Source organism: Musca autumnalis, unplaced genomic scaffold, assembly GCF_047663935.1.
Source record: "Musca autumnalis isolate F117 unplaced genomic scaffold, ASM4766393v1 scaffold_4, whole genome shotgun sequence".
NCBI lineage: Eukaryota > Metazoa > Arthropoda > Insecta > Diptera > Muscidae > Musca > Musca autumnalis.
Genome location: NW_027411977.1, coordinates 114781576 through 114803860, shown reverse-complemented (window position 1 = coordinate 114803860; position 22285 = coordinate 114781576). Strand labels below are relative to the sequence as shown.

At 35.0% G+C, this 22285-nt stretch overlaps 2 protein-coding genes across 11 annotated transcripts in view; one reads left to right on the top strand and one right to left on the bottom strand.

The window, feature by feature from the left end:
* Nucleotides 1-22285, bottom strand: part of LOC141402856 (acid sphingomyelinase-like phosphodiesterase 3b) — a 767718-nt gene that overhangs the window by 540948 nt on the left and 204485 nt on the right. The gene's annotated exons all lie outside the window — the stretch shown is intronic.
* Zasp67 (Z band alternatively spliced PDZ-motif protein 67) overlaps nucleotides 3545-22285 on the top strand; it is a 60758-nt gene continuing 42017 nt past the window's right edge. For 3 of the 8 annotated variants that reach the window (XM_073981918.1, XM_073981916.1, XM_073981920.1), the window contains exons 1-4: nucleotides 3595-3787; nucleotides 3999-4124; nucleotides 21016-21167; nucleotides 21239-22126. In XM_073981918.1, coding sequence (XP_073838019.1) covers nucleotides 4026-4124; nucleotides 21016-21167; nucleotides 21239-22126 — 1139 coding nt within the window. In that variant the 5' untranslated portion in view covers nucleotides 3595-3787; nucleotides 3999-4025. Of the gene's footprint in view, nucleotides 3788-3998; nucleotides 4125-21015; nucleotides 21168-21238; nucleotides 22127-22285 lie in introns of all 8 variants that reach the window. The other 5 variants (XR_012412398.1, XM_073981919.1, XM_073981917.1 and 2 more) reach the window with 4 other exon arrangements.

The following is a 22285-nucleotide window of genomic DNA, read 5'->3' as shown; positions in this document are numbered from 1 at the left end:
AGTAAAAGTACCACAAGGCGAGATTTTACAGCATCCAAATATTCTACAAAAATGTTGTTCAGAAGATTTTAGGTGCGGTTCTCATTGATGACCAATCGATATTTCCCCGTTTTCATGGTCCTTTTTGACATTTACGCGGTTTTTGTTCAGAAAACTATGTTTTGTTTTTATGTATATTCGTTATTGGTCTGTGGTGCTTCTGAAATATTTACCATAAATAGCTCTTGTAATGACGAACAAATTTTATTGAAGGATAGATCCGGTTATATAAATTTTTGAACCGGATATTAAAACCGATTTTGGAACCGGTTTTAAGTAACCGATTAACCGTATATGTATATCATTAGAAAGCTAATAAAATGGTCAATCAAATGACAGCAAGTAGCTGATTAAACTTTATTGGTTCCGAAGCTAGAACAAAGAAACCAGATTCTTAAACCGATTTTGATGTAAAATACCACTGGGTTGAAAAACTCTTTTTGGCGATGAAAGTCGATTAAGATAGTATTATAAATCTGGAAAGACAGTTATGCCATAGGTCAAACTTCTTAGTTATGGTGAGATGAATTTGTGTTATGTTGTTTTTTTTTTTATCATGCACTTAAAGTTCATCAAGAATGAATTAATTTCGTCTTAACTCAGAAGTTTGAACGACGTCAACCCAGTGGTATTTTACATCAAAATCGGTTTAAGAAAGCGGTTTTTTGTTCTAGCTTCGGAACCAATAAAGTTGTAATCAGCTACTTGCTGTCATTTGATTGACCATTTTATTAGCTTTCTAATGATATACATATACGGTTAATCGGTTACTTAAAACCGGTTCCAAAATCGGTGTTAATATCAGAATATCCGGTTCAAAAATTTAGATAACCGGATCTATCCTTCAATAAAATTTGTTATTAACGTGTTCGCCATTACAAGAGCTATTTATGGTAAGTATTTCAGAAGCACCACAGACCAATAACGAATATACATAAAAACAAAACATAGTTTTCTGAACAAAAACCGCGTAAATGTCAAAAAGGACCATGAAAACGGGGAAATATCGATTGGTCATCAATGAGAACCGCACCTAAAATCTTCTGAACAACATTTTTGTAGAATATTTGGATGCTATAAAATCTCGTCTTCTGGTACTTTTACTGCGGTTCAAAAAATAAAGGACGAAAAGGACATGAAAGGAGTTGAGTTAGAGGGATGAAATATTCTACAAAAATATTCACCATTCGATTTGACTGAAGACATGTAATGTTAAAATGAAGCTACAATAACGCTTTAGAGAGATATAAAGCTATTTTCTCACAAATTAAGGGTCCAAAATTAAACCATTAATCTCGCAAAATCTCGGAAACTTGACCTATGGTGAAAATTTCCTTTTGGGTTCTTAGTACACTCACCAAGGGCTTTCATTTCCAAAAGGGATTTTCCACCCACTGAATTTGAGTCCCATTTTGTAGCACAGTGTCATTTATCGATATTTTCCGAAAAATGTGCACCTTCTCGAGGCCATAACTGCCTGAAGGAGCGTTCCAATGCTTTTGCGATGTACTAGAGAGTTCTTTATTATTGTCTTGGCTAAAACTGTTGTCTTTATGTTGGATCGAAAATCTCAGTGGTTTGGTTGTTCTTTGCCAAAATATCCAAAAATCCTTGAATAAAAACTTCAAGTCAAAATCCGGGGGCTCGATTTTCACCGTAGACATATGGTCTAGTTGACTTTTTTGCTCAGTACAATCCCAAGAATCAGAAACTCCAGGCGCCCAATAACACTTTTTTCCTTCCATACAAATCGCCCCGGCCTAATGTATACGCAGTTTTGTCAAAGAAATTACCGGTGTCCATTGAACGAGATAGTCATCCGGCTCGTTCTATTGAACGAGATTGCCCAACTCTAATTTTTACATATCTGCATAAAATTAGCATATGCAAAACCATATGCAAAAATATATTCAAGGATTTGTGGTCTAAATATCCCACCGAAAAGGCTGAAATTTGGTATTAAGTCTTCGTTAGGGGTATGCAACTTTACAAATAAAATCTGTCCGCATAGGTCCACGTCTTCATATAGCCCCCATAGAACAGTACCTCCCGATTTTCGGTATTTTGAAGGTTGTGGCCTCAATATCCCACCGAAATGACTGAAATTTGGCATTTTGTCTTCGTTGTGGGTATAAAACTTTCCACCTGAAATTTGTCGGTATAGGTCCACGTCTTCATATAGCCCCCATAGAACGGTACCTCCGGATTTCTGGTATATTGAAGGTTGTGCCCTCAATATCCCTCCGAAATGGCTGAAATTTGGTATTAAGCCTTGCTTGAGGGTAAAAAACTTTCACCTTAACATTTTTCGGTTTAGGTTTAGGTTTTCATATAGCCCCCATAGAACGATACCTCCCGATTTTCGGTATTTTTAAGGTTGTGACTATGGTTATACATTTCTCTATTTTATTGACTTGTCTGAAGAGAATTTTATACAGAAAAATTTTACACACAAACATTTTTGTACCTATTATTGAAATATTTGTTGCATAAGAAAATATGTAAAATGCATAAATTTTGCATATGTCTACTTATCACTAAGCTCTTTTATATATGTAGATTTTGATTCGAATTTGTTCTATTTTAGAGGATTTTCAAAATATATTTATGTTTTTCATGAGAAAATTTTTAAAACGATTCTATTATTCAAAATTTTCTGTGACATTTAATTTTCAATAACAACAATGTTGTTTTTGTAAATTTGTTAGTTGTTGTAATTCATGCATCTACCTTTTATAAATATGCCTTGGTCGGTACTGTATTATTAATTATAGAAAATAATAATTAATAATGCTCATATAACCCGATGCGTCACTTTAAAAAAATGTGTAGGTAACAGAACCATTTGACCACGGAATTGCTTGTAATTTGGCTTCAAACTTTTAACCGGGAATTTGACGGAACAGGTCATTTTCGCAATTTTTACCTGCATTATACCACCGCAATAGCTGAAATATAGTATTTAGTTATCGCTTGGGCTACAAACTTTTCTCTAGAATTTGTCAGTGCAGGTCCAACGTTTTGAAAGAACTTTACCTACCGAGTTTGGGAATTTGTAGGGTCTTCGCCACATTATATAACCGAAATAGCTGAAATTTGGTATAAAGTCTTCGTTGGGGATTCCCGCAGAAAATGGTCGGTGTAGGTCCCTTTAGAAGGGTACCGCCCGATTTTCGGCTGAAATCTGTTTCAAATATAATTTATGGTGGGGATATACAAAGTTCGGCCCGGCCAAATTTAACCCCTTTTTTGGTAAATTGTAAAACAACAAAACTAAGTTTACACTGAATTACTTCATTTGTTAGCAAAACTGCCAATGCAAATTTAATATAACTGCTTGAACAACAAAACTACTCTAGAACTGTTTTAAAAGCAAACATTGAATTCTCTCTCCCTCCACTTCATACAGTTTGCATTTGGTTTTGAAGGATTAGTATGCATTTAACCCATACCTAAAAAGAATAAGAATATATATATAAATGAAACAATAACCACCATTTTATTTGGTTAGGCTGGGGGTTTCGACAGAAAAGTACAGCAAAAAATCACATATCCACAACGTTAATCGATATCTAAACAGAACAGAACTATTGAAAACAAAAACTCTCATCGATATTCGCAACAATTCGACAATAGCAACAATCGTCCAATATCAATCTGTCATTTACTTTGTTTTAGTTGGTTTGGTTACGTCGGAGGTTTTAGTACGAATTTTTCATTGATTGCGGTCGATACGTTTGGTCTGACGGTCGGTACATTTTCTAATTAAAAGAAACAAATAAATTAAAAAAAAAAAACAAAACAACAACAAAAAGTTCCCATCAAATTTCTCTAGATCGGCATTTTCAATATACCGCGAGCACACAATCGCACACACTCACTCAAACATTTCTATTTACAAATATACATATCAAGTGAAAATAATCTCGTTCACATTTTGAAAAAATATATATTTACAGTGAATAGTTTTGAATCAATTCATCAAAATGGTGATTGATATAAAAATGTGCCGTTTCGAAAATGTGCCCTGGGGCTTTACACTTGTCGGTGGTGCTGATTTTGAATATCCATTAACTGTGGTGAAGGTTAGAATCTGTATAACATATATATCGCATTTGCACACCCACAACACACACACACACATCTAACTCAAGTACCACCACTCACGTTAATTAATTTATATGAAATGCATCCAAATAACCGTGAAGCACAATTGAGTTGCATTGCATACCACAAATATACACACATACATAGCCTTATTATACACCTACCGCATTGAGGCAGCCAGACAGACAGAAAAACATCCACACCTAGCATCCAACACCCATCCACCCACCTTGCATGTTATATTTGTTAATGTTGTGGAAATGTGTCTCTGGATAGATGCTATGAAAATATTGATCGATCGAAAATGCAGCCATCTAATGCATTTTCAATGTTACGTAATTGGAAAATGGATTGAAGTGAATTTATATAAAAAATACACTTTTGTATTTATTTTGGATTTCCTGTTCTACCATATGATGGGTTATTTGAACTGTTAGATTTTTTTGATATAATGCGGAAATATAATTTCCGTTTTTTTTCTTTTGCTGTTGAAATAAATTAAAATTCTGTGTATGTATGTGAGCGTGTGTGTTTTTATATTTTTTGTTGTTTTATGCTTTAATAAAAAATTATAACCTCACATAATGAAATGATAAAGTAAAAACTCAGTATAATAGTGTGTTTGTGACGTCGGTTTTATTCTTTATACTTGAGAGGATTGAATGTTATTAACATTTCCAAATAAATTAAAAAATCTTTAATACCGTATACTTTTATCTATTATTGTTGAGGGTATTATGTCAATCTGCAGTTGTTTGCAATATGCATGGCAGGCGAAAATATAGGATTAACATTGCTTTGGATGATCTGCTTATAATCATTATTGTTTCGATATACATATTTTACCTGTCAGATTTAAATACATATAAGCTGCGTAAGGTGAATAAAACGGATATTGAATCTTTAAAGCAGCTTTGATGTGAAGTTGAATAATATCTGAAAGAGGCTTTTGTATTCGCTGTATTAGTATCCTGTATTATACAAAATGGATCGTTATGGAATTATGTTTCGATTCTGGTGCAACATAAATATCTGAATCGATCTGAAATTAGAACTTAATTGACTTGAACCTTATTTTACACAGTATATCTAAATTTTACGATTTACAAAACAGTGTTTAGCAGCTCGTCTCGGGCAAAGATTTGCTGATTGGAAAGAAGTATCCGTTTGAATACAAATTTTCATTTTTTAAATCGTTGGAAAATTTAAAATAACTTGTCATTTAAATTTGACGCATCGTTTCTGATCGGCTTAAAGATGGGGAGTCCATTTTTTTTGAAACGCTTCAATTCAAACATAAGCAACAATCAATTAAAAAGGATTTAAATTCGATCGGGGATTGTATTGAAGTCAAACATGATTATTAGTTTCCTTTCATTTATGAAAGCACTTAGCTTCTCCGCCAAGTAAAGGCTTATTCGTGTGCTTAATATCGCTTGGACAAAAGAAATTAAAACAAGTGAGAACGGCGTTAAGTTCGGCAGGGCCGAACTTTTTTTACCCTTCACGATGAACTGTATTGAGGTGAATAGGAACAATTAGTTTAATTTCGTTTATGAAAGTACTAAACTCTTCCTTTTATTGAAGGAGTAGTACATATATCCCAGCTGATACTGCTTCCTTCAAAACAGCTCATATGGGGCGTACTCGTTGTTCTTTCCAAAACATGGACCAATATTTACAACCTTCCGAATTGAGCGAAATACATAAAATATCGACTAGACCAAACCTGGTATTCTAAATTTGGATATTTAACGAATATCGGGAGCACCGTTCTATGGAGGCTCTATAACCTGTACCGATACATTTCTGAAGGAAAGTTTTGTAATTCAAGCCAAGACTAAATACCAAATTTAACTTATTACGATTGAATAATGTGGCTTAAACTTTCAAAATACCCAAGTTGGGAGGGACCGTTCTATGGAGGCTATATAAACACATTAAACAATACCGGAAAATTTCAGGTGGAAAATTTTATACCAACAAAGGGAGACTAAATATTAAATTTCAGCCGTTTCGATGGGATATCTATGGCACCACCTTCAAAATACCGAAAATCGGGAAGTACGCTTCTATGGTGGCTATTTGAAGATATGTAATTATACTGATAATTTTTTTCCTGCAAATTTTATACCCCCATGGAAGTCTAAATACAAAATTTCAATCATATCGGTAGTATATTGAGGCCACAACTTTCAAAATACCGAAAATCGGGAGGTACCGTTCTATGGGGGCTATCTGAGGACGTCGACCTATACCGACAAATTTCAGGTGAAAAGTTTTGCACCACTAACGAAGACTAAATATCAAATTTCAGCCATTTCGGTGGGATATTGAGGTCACAACCTTCAACATACCGAAAATCGGAAAGTACCGTTCTATGGGGCTATATGAAGACTTAGACCTATACCGACAAATTGCAGGTTTAAAGTTTTGCACCCCCCGCTAACACTAAATACCAAATTTCAGCCATTTCGGTGTTATAATGAGGCTAAAACCTTCAAAATACCGAAAATCGGTAGGTACCGTTCTATGGGGACTATATAAAGATGTGGACTTATACCGACAAATTTAAGGTTGAACGTTTTGCATGCTCAGTTAACACTATATACCAAATTTCAGATTTCAAAATACCGAAAATTGGGATGTTATATACCACGACATGGATCTCTTTTGATCATCTTCTGCATAGAGAATTCATTCCAATTGTCTTTTGTACAAACATTATGGACCAAAAATGGACTGGGACTGGGCTATACCAATACCTAACGGCATAGGAGTCTGTACCACATAACAAAAATCTATCATAAATATTGTGAGCTATATAACCAACAGATAAAAAACAGTAAAGAAAGGATTAAAGTCGGGCGCGTGCGACTATATGATACCCCACACCTATATAATTCAATATAATTCGGCGAATTTTTTTCTAGACCAAATTAAGTCACATTTTCCAAATTTCATCAGAATGTCTTTCAATTTTGTGTTTTGTCCGTCAAATACAAGAAATCGGTGACATTTTCCAAATTGCTACACAATCGGACAGAAAATCGTGAGAAAATATATATGACAGCTTAACCGAAATCTGAAACGATTTCAATATAATTTGGCGAAGTTATTTGTAGTCCGAATTAGGTGACATTTTCCAAATTGCATCAAAATCGGACAGAATTTGCTTGTTTTATGTACCAAATACCCCAAATAAGGCGAAAATATATAGGAGCTATATCCAAATCTGAACCGATTTCAATATAATTTGACAAACTTTTTTTCTAGTGAGAATTCTGTCATATATTCCAAATTTAATCAATACTGGACATACATAGCGTGATTGGTGCAACAAATACCTCAAATCGGGTGAAAATATATATGTGGGCTATATCCAAATCTTAACTGATTTCAATATAATTTGGCAAACTTATTTCTAGTCGGAATTCGGTGATATTTTCGAAATTGCATCAAAATCGGACAGAATTTGCGTGTTTGGTGTACCAAATACCTCAAATCGGGCGAAAACATATATTAGGGATATATCCAAATCTTAACTGATTTCAATATAATTTGGCAATCTTATTTCTAGTCGGAATTCGGTGATATTTTCGAAATTGCATCAAAATCGGACAGAATTTGCGTGTTTGTTGAACCAAATACCTCAAATCCGGAAAAACTAGATAATAAATACTTTGATTACCAAAATACATGGATAGACGGACGGACATGCATAAATCGACTCAGAAAGTTATTCTATACACATATATGCCTAAAAGGGTTTATCTCGGTTCCTTTTGCATGCTATATATTAGGGTGATGACTTTTTCCCAAAGATGTTTTCCTGTAGCAGTAATGAATGAATACCATTATTGAATTCCATTTAAATATTAAACCAGTAAAAAAGTATCAGTCGGCTTTGCCGACAGAGATGTACACTCAGCCATTGACATAATGAAAAGAAGCAAACCCAGTATTGGTTGTTTTTCCAAAACATTAGAGTTGTAATAAGTATTTCAAAAAATATACGTAAAAAGTTAAAAATTTATCCGCGAACAGATCGCAATCTGTTCATAAGTCTAAATATTTGCACTGTTTTGAGGGTGATACCGGAAGAAAGGGACCGATGTAGTCCATCTTTGAAATTTATATAGTCCATATTCGAACATGATTTAAGGTTGGACCAATGTCAGTCACTCCTTTCGATGGCAAAGGTTGGCTAAAGGGTATATTACGTCAAGATGCATGGACTTATCCACGAACAAGTAAAAAAGTATGACTCGGCTTTGCCAACAGAGTAATACCCTCAGCCTATGTGAATTGAAATTTTCATCAACGGACAGATCTAATGCGTATAGGGTCATTTCAGAATTTTGTGGTCCTTTTGGGACATTTGAACCTGCCGACAAAAATGTGGATTAGGATTAAAGTTAAAAAGTGTTACGGAGGAGGTACTTGAAGGAACAGACCGATAGTCCATTATGGAAGTGGTTCTTATTTTGGGAGTCATATCTTTTCGATAGATATCGCGCCCACTAGTCATTTCAGTGGGTTATCGTACAACTTTTAGTCCAGTATGCCATGGTCCACGGAAAACACAATATCGCTGTAAGCAGTACCACAACGAACAGCATCATTATACATTTCCAAAGGGTCTTCGAACAGACACTAAACTGCATTTAGACACAAATATTAGGAAATCCAAAATTGGTTGCCCCGTTCAAGAGATGTCGTGCATACCATTTTAGTGACATTTTCTAAATATTGGGGGGAAGTATCGGAAGTTGTGGACCGGTATTGCCCATCTTTGAACTGAAACTAAGTTTGAACACCTTTCGGGCTGTTTTCTCAAGAAGAATGGAGTTGCCCCTGATAAAATGTATATCGTTTTATGGGTGACAGGGAATACATGTTGTTACAACAAAATCATCGCGATTCAAGAGCAGGTCCTAAACTAAACCGTTGTAATTGAGGCATCGAATGCAAGTTGCTTCAAAAAATTCAAAGTAATTCGAGAGCAGGTCTTACAGTGAACTTATCCGAAATTTAGTGGGGGAGCTACCCTAAGAAGTGCACAAATTTAGTCCATATTCGAACCTGATCTATATCTGGTAGATATATTAGGATGTGTAAAGTATGGCTCAAATCGGTCACTCCTTTCCAGAGCAAAATTTTTTTCGAACATTTTCGATCTTTTGTGGGGGAGGTACCGGAAGGAGTGGACTGATATAACCTATCATCGAACATAAACTAAATTTGGACAAAATATTACGAAAGTCAAATTTTGGACCGAATCGGTTGATCCGTTCGAGAGTTATCGTGCGCTCCAGCCAACCAGACAGACAGACCTATGGCCATGTCTAAATCAACTCCAAATTCGAACTTTTGTGGGAGGAAGGAGCGGACCAACATGGCCCACCTTTGAACTTGATCTAAGTTTGAACAAAATATTAGATAACCGAATTTTGGATAAAATCAGTTGAACCGTTCGAGAGGTATCGTGCGTTCCAGCCAGCTGGACAGATGTACAGGGTTAAATCGACTCCAAATTGTCTGAAACGGATTTCTAATACAACTTCTGTAAGAAGGACAACCTCCCTCTCCAATGACAACATACATATATATTTAACTTTCTTGTGTGTTTGATGATCCCATGTAATGTTACAGCATATATGGTTCTCAACCTTGTGATCTATTATATGTAATCTGTTTCTTGATGTCACTAAAAAATTGCCTAAAAATCTTAACACAAAATTTAAAATAATTTTAAATCATTATACTAACGGGTTTATCCAATCTTAAATACAAACTAACCAAAATATGATCCGGGGATATTTTGACGCATCCATGTTGCGCAACAAAACCAAACATATAAAGGCGTAATGGAAATACGAAATTATCAATTTATTACATCCGCCAATGCTGACTTGTAAAATGATATGTGTGGTAGCTCATTACAAATAATTGAAGTTTCAATGTGAATAACTTCAATTTCACAGTGTAGTATCCACAAAAATATTATGCCCAACTAATCAATGAAATACATGCATAAATCCACATTCATTTAGACAAATGTCAAAGTATTTCCACAAACCATCAAACCAAAAAATAATTTATTGATACGCACAATAGGATGAAAACTACGCATGGCGACTTTTTAAACTAAATTTAAATATATGTATAATACATTCGAGTTTCTCTATAACGTAGAAGTTGGGGACCGACGAATTACCACGTGATAGAGAGACCAGGGCAAAATGGTGAAAAACCAACAAACGTGTGTTTATAAATAAACAGAAATTGATTTTTTTGGAAGTGGAATAAAAAGTGTTTTTATTTTTCCCACCCCTCTGTACAAAAAGAAAGTCTTTACAGTGAGCAATGGAAGAAAACAAATATGATCAGGGACATTAAAGTGAACATAGTTAACGGGTCGCAGAAATCAATCATTAACAAACATAGTGTTCAATCATACTACCACCAATATCACTTTCTTGTACATATTGAGGCCATATTTTTGCCACAAAAATATTATTTTGTTCAATATCAGAAGTTCCTATAGCTGTACTAAGAAAACCTGCCTTTTTTGAAGCAATGGTCAGTTGTTCCCTCTATGTAAAATTGGGGGATTTGGCCAATAGACGACCATTTTTTTTTGCAATTTTGGTAAATACGTAATTTTTGTAAACTTCTGGAGAAGGAAATATATAACAGATATTGCGTTCTTGTTTGTAGCTTTTTTAAACTCAAACGGAAATTGTTTTAATATATGAGTTTTTATACAAGTTATATGAGTTTTATGAAAACACAGAGAGTATTTATTTAATTTTTAAAATTTGGAAAAAAAATATTTTTTTTTATTTTTGTATTTTATGGTTTGCTTATTGGTGTTTGACATTTTTTAAATAGAGCACCCCCCATACCAGATGCGGATATTATTCGAATGTCCGCCACAACTTGCGAAAACGATATCACATTCGAAGGCTTGGCAAATGTTTTCCGGGTGTACACAAGCAGGTTGTTCTTTTGTTCGTCAAAAGTTTAAAAACGATATCATTTTCGAACATTTGGCGAATGTTTTTTCTTTACAAGAACCATTGTTTCGAGAAACATTTTGTAATTCGGAAATTTGTTTGTTTTAAAAAATAATTTTATGTTGTTCGTATAAAATTCCCATTAGCTTTTTTCAAATAGTTTCGATATAATAGCCACGTATCATATAAATAAGAAGTGTTGATAAACACAACATATGCCTTGGTTACAAAATACAGAACAACAATGTTTATAAACAGTTATCGCACATCGTATCGCAGATAAAGTTAAACACGTCATAATGCTGAAACTCCGCCAAAAAATGCTTTTTCGGCACTACCGTAAAAACTATCATCTTTCATTCGCTAATAATATTACTAACGATATTCGAATTCGAGGTTTTTCCTGCCACAAACTGAGCGACGAATGAATCGTTTTCAATTCGTTCTCGTGTGTCGTTCTCGAACAAAATATCCGCAAAACTATCGAAAAACATTCGAAAACGAATCGTTTGCGATAGCAATGGTATGGGGGAATATCTAAATCTAAACCGATTTCGATATAAAATGGCACACTTATATTTACACCGAACTCCGTCACACATTCAAAAATTCATCAAAATTGGCCTGATATTGGGTGTTTGGTTCATTAAATACGTGAAATCGGTCGAAGATATATATGGGAGCTATATCCAAATCTGAACCAATTTGGCACATCTATTTCTAGGCCGAATTCAGTCACTCATTCCAATTTTAGTCGAAATCGGACATATATAGTGTGTTTAGTGCAGCAAATACGTGAAATCGGCCGAAAATATATATGGGAGCTATATCCGAATCTGAACCGATTTCGATATAAATTTGTACATATGTTTTTAGACCGCATTCAGTCACACATTCCCAGTTTCATCGAAATTTGGTGCATTAAACATGTGAAATCGGCCGAAAATATATATATAGCTATATCCAAATCTTGTTACGGAATTAGGTTTAACTAATCTCAGGGTAGACGTTGTATTATTCCCCAGTACGATTTGGACCAAATAAAACAGGGGTCGTTTTAGATTACGTTTCTACAATGCTTTATTTACTTTATTACAATTATTCACAACCGACTATAATTACTAAGCACGCAGCTTGACTCTAGTAAGCATACAGCTTCTTCTTTAATCGACTGTTCCATTTTACGTCTAAAACACAACTGACTGGCTGTTTCCAAATACCCTGGTATTCATTCATCTAAACTATCTTAAACCTATCATTTACATTCGTAACATTATTCTGAAGTCATTTTTATTCTAAGAGCTTTGATAAATGCGTTTAGCTTCTCTTTCTGTTACGAACATCTGTAAAAAGAGCATTTATAAAAGTTTTTCTTTCTCATTTATTGTTTAAAATTCTATAAGCTATTGAGCCAATATGAATCGCCGAGCACCCATTGATAAGTCAGATGTCTCCCTTGTGCCTTCGGGAATCATGTGAGAACAAATGTATATGGGTGAATATTGCGAAAAGACTTGTTTTTGGGGTGGAAAACGGCAAAGTGCGAAAATGGGTTTAAATAAATATTTTTCGGCTCATACTGTCTTATAAGACAATTTTATGCATTAATTGGCGATGGGCCATTTTTTTGTCATTACCGTTGTTAGAAAATAAGCAGTGTCACGGTAATGATGAAAACGTGATTATTCTTTGATTTAAATGTGGAAATCTTCAAAATTTGTTAGAAAATATTATATAATTCAATGAAGGCTTAAGAAATGAATACAATATTACCATAAATTTGGAAATTATAAAATAAATAACGGAAAAATACTCAGCACGGGAAACATGCACAAAAAACACTAAAAACTTCAACAGTTCTCAAACAACTGACCATATTTTTCACTTCTGTCGATTATCTTTAAAACAAGTAAAAAAGTATCAGTCGGCTTTGCCGACAGAGATATACCCTCAGCCTGTGCAAATTGAAACACTTTTTTCACAAAAAACTTATGTATTTAGGGGGTTTCAAAATTTTGGTCGTATGAACCGACAAAAATATTCATTAGGATTAAAGTTCAAAAATTTTGCGGAAAAGGTACTTAAAGGAATGGACCGACATAGACCATGGGGGTGCCATAGGGGGTTTTTACACCCTTCGGGCTGTTTCTCAAGAAGTATGGATTTAAATTTAAAGTAAAATTGGAACTTAAACTAAATTTGGAAACAATATTACGAAGGCCAAATTTTGGCCGGAATCGGCATATCCGTTCGAGAATTATCTTGCGTTTCCACCCATAAACATTGTGTCATAGGGTTTGTTTTTCAACTTTCAGGCTATTTTTTCAGGAAGTATGGACTTACCCCTGAGGAAACTTGTACCTTCGTATAGGGGACAGTGAATACAAGATGTTACAACAAAAACCAAGGCGATTCGAGAGCCGGTCCTAAACTGAACTTTTCCGAAATTTTGTGTGGTAGGTACTCCAAGGAGTTTACCGATTGAATCCATATTGGAACCTCATCTAAGTCTGGTAGAAATTTCATAATGTGCAAAGTATGGACCAAATCGGTTACTCCCTTCAAGAGTTATCGTACGCACAAATTTTCCGAAAATGTTCGAACTTTTGTGGGGGAGGTACCGGAAGGAGTGGACCGATATAATCCATCTTTGAACATGAACAAAGTTTGGACAAAATATTACGAAAGCCAAATTTTGGACCGAATCTAAGTTAGATGAGGTTCCAATATGGACTCAATCGGTCCACTCCTTCGGGTACCTCCCACACAAAATTTCGGAAAAGTTCAGTTTAGGACCTGGTCTCGAATCGCTTTGATTTTTGTTTACGCAAGTTGTATTCGCTGTCCTCTATACGACGCTGTAAGATTTATTAGGGGCAAGTCCCTACTTCCTGAGAAAATAGCCTGAAAGTTACAAACAACCATATGACACCGTGTGTAGTGGTTGAAACGCAAGATAATTCTCGAACGGATCTGCCGATTCGGTCCAAAATTTGACTTTCGTAATATTTTGTCCAAACTTAATTCAAGTTCAAAGATGGATTATATCGGTCCACTCCTTCCCGTACCTCCCCCACAAAAGTTCGAAAATGTTCGGAAAATTTGTGCGTACGATAACTCTTGAAGGGAGTAACCGATTTGATCCATACTTTGCACATTATGAAATTTCTACCAGACTTAGATGAGGTTCCAATATGGACTCAATCGGTAAACTCCTTCAAGTAACTCCCACACAAAATTTCGGAAAAGTTAAGTTTAGGACCTGCTCTCGAATCGCCATGGTTTTTGTTGTAACATATTGTATTCACTGTCCCCTATACGAAGGTACAAGTTTCCTCAGGGGCAAGTCCATACATCCTGAAAAAATAGCCTGAAAGTTGAAAAAAACCCTATGACACCATGTTTATGGGTGGAAGCCAAGATAATTCTCGAACGGGAATGCCGATTCCGGCCAAAATTTGGCCTTCGTAATATTGTTTCCAAACTTAGTTTAAGTTCGTAGATAAGCCATATCGATCCACTCCTTCAGGTACCTACCCCACAAAAGTTCAAAAATATTCGGAAAAATTGTGCGCAAGATAACTCTTGATGGGAGTGACCGATTTGGTACATACTTTACACATTCTCATAATGTCTACCAGATATAGATCAGGTTCGAATATGGACTATATTTGTCCACTCCATCCCGTACCTCCCACACAAGATTTTGGATAAGTTCACTTTAAGACCTGCTCTCGAATCACTTTGATTTTTGTTGAAGCAACTTACATTCGCTGCCTCAATCACGATGGTAAAATTGTTTCAGGGGCAAGTCCATACTTCGTGAGAATACAGCCCTTAGTGTGTAAAAACTCCATATGGCACCCCAATGGCCTATGTCGGTCCATTCCTTTAAGTACCTTTTCCGCAAAATTTTTGAACTTTAATCCTAATCAACATTTTTGTCGGTTCATACGACCAAAATTTTGAAACCCCCTAAATACATAAGTTTTTTGTGAAAAAAGTGTGTCAATTTGCACAGGCTGAGGGTATATCTCTGTCGGCTCAGCTGACTGATACTTTCTTACTTGTTTAATAAACACATTGGCGCACGGTGATGACAAAAAAATAGGGACACGACTAAAATGTCTCAAAATTATAATTTAAAAAATAAAACTATATTCACGAAATTAAAATAGGCATTGTTCATTCTTCTAGAATAACTCGTCGTACTTCATGTATATAATATATTTTGAAATATTAATGAATATCAGTGTTTTTTGAGCACAGAATAAATATGTAGAATATTTTATTTTGATTTTCGAGCCTCTAAGAATTAAAATTTTTCAAAATTTTTAAAATTAATTGCGTCGGGACACAGAAGCAAGTCTTTACGCAATATTCACCCATATAACATTCCTTACTAAATAATAGGGTTTTATAGTACGTTTTGATACAAAACCCCCTACTAACCCATTATTTTAACAAGGGTATGTCGCACTGATTTGCTAATAATTCTATAACCACTAGAATAACGAGTTATCCTGCGACCAGTAGAAGTTGAAAAAGGTTGAGGTGGAATTGTTTTTTTTTTTTTTCAATTTCAACACACTTCATATTTTTATTTTATTACGCTCTCTGCTGGATTTGATCATGCTAACTTCTGATTTGTAGCCGAACACACTTTCGGCCACCCGTATGAACATTATGGGTTGTTAAAACGCTAACATGTACACCACCATCTGTTCTTAATTTTGTCAACAAAAAGCTCGCGTGCCGATGGAGAGCGTTGAACACACAACCCTAGGATTTGTAGTCGAACACATACGGTCTGTGCCACCGTACTCATAACTTAGGGGTAGTTTACACTATATGTAAATGTCATATGACATGAAAATTTCCATCATTATACTGTCGCTAATATGTGCAATACTGGGGATTTTCCTTACGCCATTTACTTGGTGCGTCCACACCAGCAACATTTTAATAAAATTACGTCTCTACATTGCCTGCGTGGGTAGATATGGAATGTTTTTATTTCGTGTCATATGACATTGATAGATAGTGTAAACTACCTCTTAGTAAGGAGTAATATATGTGGATATTTTTGTTTACATTACTTTGTAATGGGTTACATAATCATTAACGAATTTTTGTTTTTTACCTTCAAAATCGAATAAAAATATTTTCGGTCCACTGCGCACGCTAAATCACGATCATCACCAATAACCAATCCGTACAAAATTGCGTGACGATCGGTCTATAATTGCGATCTGCAGTTTGATTACAGTTTTTAATGGAAAGACGGACGGACACACATCCCAAAATCGCCTTATCTCGTCGAGATATGAAAAACAAATACATAATACCCTTTCCACCTAAAATCAGGTGATCCCTTTTGACATCAAAGCCTCAAACCTTTTGGAGGCCTGTAAAGGCGAAAGTTGATGAGATAAGGAAAAACGGAGAAAACATGTCTTCTCTTTTAGGTCTTCTATCACGCTGCGGTGTCAGAATATGGTTAATAAAACATTACTCAAAAAATTACACACAGGGCAATTTATAGCTGGTTCGGTCAGAAAATGTCGCTAAATAAATGTCAATAAACTTGAAATCGTGTGGTACCGTTATATGGGTGATATTCCAAAACATAGTCCAAAATTTTTGGTGGAGAAGGTGTTTGCCACTTTGAATCCTAAATGTCTAGTAACAATCAATTTAGAAGGAAAACGTCTATAAAATCCTAAAAAAACTATTTCAGAGTTTCTCAAATCGGGTGGTAACGTTAGATGGGGGTTATACCAAAACTTGGAACTATGCCAACAATTATTGGTGGATAAGTTTTTTATCACTTGAAACCCTAAATGCCAAATTACATTAAATTCGGGTCGAAAACTTCTATAACAAGTAACAAGTAAAAAATGTCGGAATTGCAGACAGAGCCTCTGTTAATTGAAACGTCCATTTATTGGCAATATCAAATTGAATACCGGCTTTTCCCCAATAATAATGTATTAGTATGAATTTGTCGTTATTCCAAGACTTTGACTTATGTCCAAAATTTTTGGGGAAAACATTTCTTAATTACCGGGAACACTATGCGCCCGTTTACAGCTATTTCGGTCAGAAAATATGGCTTTAAAGTCGAAAATATTTAAAATTAAAATAATTAAATATTTGGGTGGCCATACCAAAAAGTGGATGGATATTAGGGTTATGACTTTTTGACATTTTTTCTCAAAAATGATTTCCTGTATCAGGGATGAATGAACTTTTGCCTAAAAATCATTACGCTATCGTTTATTCCATTGAAATATAAAAAAAGTTCACGCACAAATCGATTTTAAAAATATAATTTTTTGAAAAAATTTATGAAATGAAAAAAAAATTTTTTCAAAAATTATTTTTTGTTTCACGAATGAATAAATATAAGCCTACTAATAACTATAATAATGTTTATTTCATTCAAATATTGAAAAAGGTCATGCACAAACCACTTTGAAAATGCACAAACCACTTCACCGAATCACCTTATAATTATGATTTTATGTAATCTTATGGCAAAACTCATCACGCTATGATACAGGCATATGAGGTTGTAAAAAAGTCATAACCCTAATGGATATATCCCATCTTCCAATTTGACCTGCTGCAAATAAAAGTCACATTTGTGCGAAATTTTAGCATCCCATCTCAATTTGTCTGTATGTTTGAGGAATTACAACAGACGGTCGGACGGATGGAAATACATAGAAGTTTTGAGAAACGCACAACGTGGTGCAATGTTATGCACACCCGCTTGCTCGCTGACGGTCGTGGTTCGATTCCCCGATCAGGCAATATCAAATTGTCAACGGTGGCAAAATACCCCTCAGTGTAATGTAGGCGATATTTCCTGAGTATTGTAAGCCATGTAAAACTTCTCTACAAATGGTGTCTTAAGACACGCCGTTCGGACTCGGCCTTAAACTTTAGGTCCCATATCATTGAGCTAATATGAATTGGGGTGCACTCATTGATATGAGAGAAGTCCCCCATGTCCCTTCCTGGGATATTTGTGGAACAATTATTTATAAGGGCACACATGTTTATATCAATGCGCTACAAACTAAAAAACAAACTTAATATACCCTCCCTAGAGGGTATACAAATAAAACTCAGGACAGTGTGCACTTATAGCCACGCAACGTATTTTAGCATAACAACACCAACACGTAGTCAACGCAGCAGCAGCTACCGCAAACCTTACGCTATTTTTATCATTCCGCAAAATGTATTCATAGCAATTTAGCACGCGTTTCATTTAATTGTCATTTAAACGTTTACGCCACAAGATAAACACAAATGAAATCAGAATACAACCAGTCAGCCAGGCAGCGGGGTCATGTTTTGGTCCACAATAAAATTAAGATAAAAAAACCAAAACAAACGCAAAAAACAACAACAAATGGGAGAAAATCTTTTTCCCTCATAGAAGAAAAACATTTTTTGATTGTTTTGATTTTACATTGCAAATGTCTTGCGCTAGGCATTGCTGTTGTTGCGAGTTAGGTGGAAACGCACAAAAGAGAAAATTCGAAAAATTAAAATATAAGATGAAAATCCAAAAAAAAAAAATAAGAAAATGAAACTTTGCAACAGAAACAACAGACACAGAGAAAAGATTTAAATCTCTGGTCAAATCATGAATATTATAATGTGAAGGAGGCTGACTGACCTTTCGACAGCAACGATTTTTTTTCTCCTAATGATGTTTTTTATTTAAGTGTCTTTTTTCTAAGTTTTTATGTTGTAGACATTGTACCGATTTATTTATTTATTTTTTTTTTGGAGTATACCCTACAGTAATATGTCGTCACCATAAATGCCGGAAGACGTAACCCACAAAAATAAAACTTTACAGGAGAAGCAAAAAACGTTATAAAATGAAATCGGTGTTATAAAATATCGAAAAATTTTAGTATCGTGTTTTAAGACAGAGAAGAAATAAATTTTTGGAAAAAAATTAAATTTTTTTCCAGAATCCTAGAAGCTGTGTGGGTTACGTCTTTTGGTATTGTACTTTTCTGAAATGCTAAAAGACGTAACCCACAATTTATTGAGTATACATTTGAAGAAACTAGTATAAATGAAAAATTATAAACAAATTAGAACTTGTTTATTGGCCTACGCGGGTTCAATTCCCATTCTTGACGTCGATATTTCAATGGACCACTATTAGGTGAACTGTCTATTCCAACCATCACTATAATTACTTATAATTTCAATTGTATTAGACGATATTAAATCTGGAATATTATATTTATTGTTGTATTTAAGTCAATTTATGGACAAAATATAGTTCATATAAATTAAGTGATCTGTAACAGTTTAAATGTAACTTTTAATTGTCATAAAGAATGTTGTCATAAAAGTAATGACAATCACTTGGAATTAAGCGTTTTAAGTCTTGCAGATGTTGAAATTTATTTTTTGAAACTTTTAGGGAGGATCCACTGCCAAAATTTCCGGAACTTCTCTATGGTAGAATCTGGTTGTCGTCTTTGATATCAGTTTTAATAAAGATTATACTGCTAGGATCAAAAGCCAATGCTCGCATTGACTGTATGATCTCCTGTCTTTTTGTAAAAGTAAACCAATACAGAAAATTTGCGTTTTTCTCTGGACCTATTGATTACTACAATCAGTTGATCTCTATTAAACCATGGGCTGGTTGACAAGACCATCTTTTGAGCATATACACGTTTTCGTATCAACGCCTCAAATTTTGAATATTTCCGTTCGTTGTTTCTCTTGGAAAAATGAACAATATCGAGACAAGCATTGTCTTCCGAATAACCACTTCTCTTTGTCCGGTTAACATATTGTTTTCCATATGTGCGTTTTAGACGTTTATTTAAATCCGGGCATAGGTCTTCTGTCATCATCTTCAATTATTTCAATTATGGATTTTTTCTGTAAGACCAGTAAAAACCGCCTAAAGTCAAAGTTATTGCTTTAAAAATTAACTAAAAGAATGGTATTTGTGATTTTTGAAAAAAGCTACCATTCTTGAGATATCGTCACCTAAGAGTCAAATTACACATATGGATAAATAAGCCGAGTAAGAGACAAAACTGTTAAAGTAACTACGCCATGTGATAGGTATTTCTATAAGCTTTCATACGTTACCCATTTTGTAGTAATCGGTTCAGTAGAACCGGGTCTAACCCGGTTTTGAACCTGGACTTTAGGGTCAAATAACCGGTTAACCGACCCGTGGAAATTATACATCAACTCAATAAGCACTCCCTCTGGCATTATAATTGCTGCAAAAATCAAAGAATACATTGTTTGTACTGCTGTTTAGTTTTGAAATAATGTGGGTTACGCCTTTTGTGTTCTATGAAAATTACTGTATGCTGTTACGTCTATTGGCATTTCTTGAATAGGATCGTTATTTTTAAACGTAGAAGCTTGAAATTTTGCCAGAGCATGTATTTTAGCTTGATATATCAGATTCCATCAAAAAACGAATTTCGATTTCCATGTCGGTTACGTCTTCCGGCATTTATGGTGACGATGTGTATGATTGTTGTTTGTCGTTGTAGCAATCAGAATAGAAGAGATTAATCTTAATATAAATTTTATGTTTACCTGGTAAATGGAATAAATAAAAATATAATTTCTTTATTTAAAGGAAAATATATACTTTGCAATATTCGTGGGGTAGTGGTAAAGCATGTCGGTTGGTCGAAAAAGCCAAGCGTTTTATTATGTGTGACTTTTGTTGTTTATAACAGTTATGTTGATTTATGCCATTGTGGGTGTCAGATGTGTATTTAACTTCATTTACAGCTTTCTCATTACAATTGTAAAAATTTCTTAGGTTAATGAGGGTAGCATTGCCCAGGAAGCTGGACTTAAGGTTGGTGATGTAATAGTCCGTATTAATGATACACCAACATCTCCATTAACGCACGAAGAATCCCACAAAGTGATAACAAGATGTGGCAATGTCTTTTTTCTTGGAATTAAGAGGCAAGTGAAGTGAAACAATTTACATTTAAGTACTTCGTTTTAATGAGTATCATATTGCCTTGTATTTATAGGGAAAATGAGGAGCAGCATGTACAGCCGAATTACTTTCCAACGACCAACAAAACCATACCCACAACACCTACAAGTTTTCTCGAAGTAACTGAACAACCCAAATTACCTACAAGTTTTGTAAAGCCCCTCGAACAACCCGCAGTAGTCGAAGAAACTTTGCCAAGCGAGAGGCCACCATCACCAATACCACCACTGGGCACAGAACCATGTGTGGAATCTAAAGATCCTGTGCCACATTTATATATTGACACTTGTGCGGAAACCTTTACAAGGGCAAGATCACCAACTCCATTAACACCAACAAGTTTTGTAGCTGTGGTAGCTGTACAAACTACTGTAAACATGCCGAGTGACAGATCACCCTCTCCCATACCACCTCTTGGTACCGAACCATGCTTAGAAGCAAAATCTCCAGGTCCATATCTAACAATGGACCAATCTATCACCGAATCTCTAACAAAGGCAAGATCTCCATCCCCAGTATCAGCAATACGAACTGAACCCAGCTGGGAATCAACATCTTTGTTGCCCTCATTAAATCCTGATCAAGGTCGTCGTTCAGCATCTCCATTCACTCGTCAAACTTTGGAATATCGGCCATCGACGGTGTTTTTGCAAGATCCTTTGGAATTTCGGCCTTCTCAATCTCCCATACCATTTTCTCCGTACTTAGAACCAAAGGAAGCCAATGAATCTACTGAGGACACCGACCACCAGGACGCCAACAATGAAGGGGCAAATAATAATGAACAATATGTGGTAGAACATGATGATAGACCTTGTTCTGTTCTATCGGAGGAAAGTGAACGTAAATTGGTTGAAGAAGAAATTGCTGCCGTTTTATCGGATGCTAGTGAAATTGCCGCTAATGAGCTTAACAATAAGGGGTCTGTAAAGAAATAATTTATATTGTAATAATAATATAATAATTCCACAAACATCCCACACGGGACAAGAGAGACTTCTCTCATATCAATGAGTACACCCCGATTAATATTAGCTCATTGATATGGGACCTACTGTTTATCGCCGAGTCCGAATGGCGT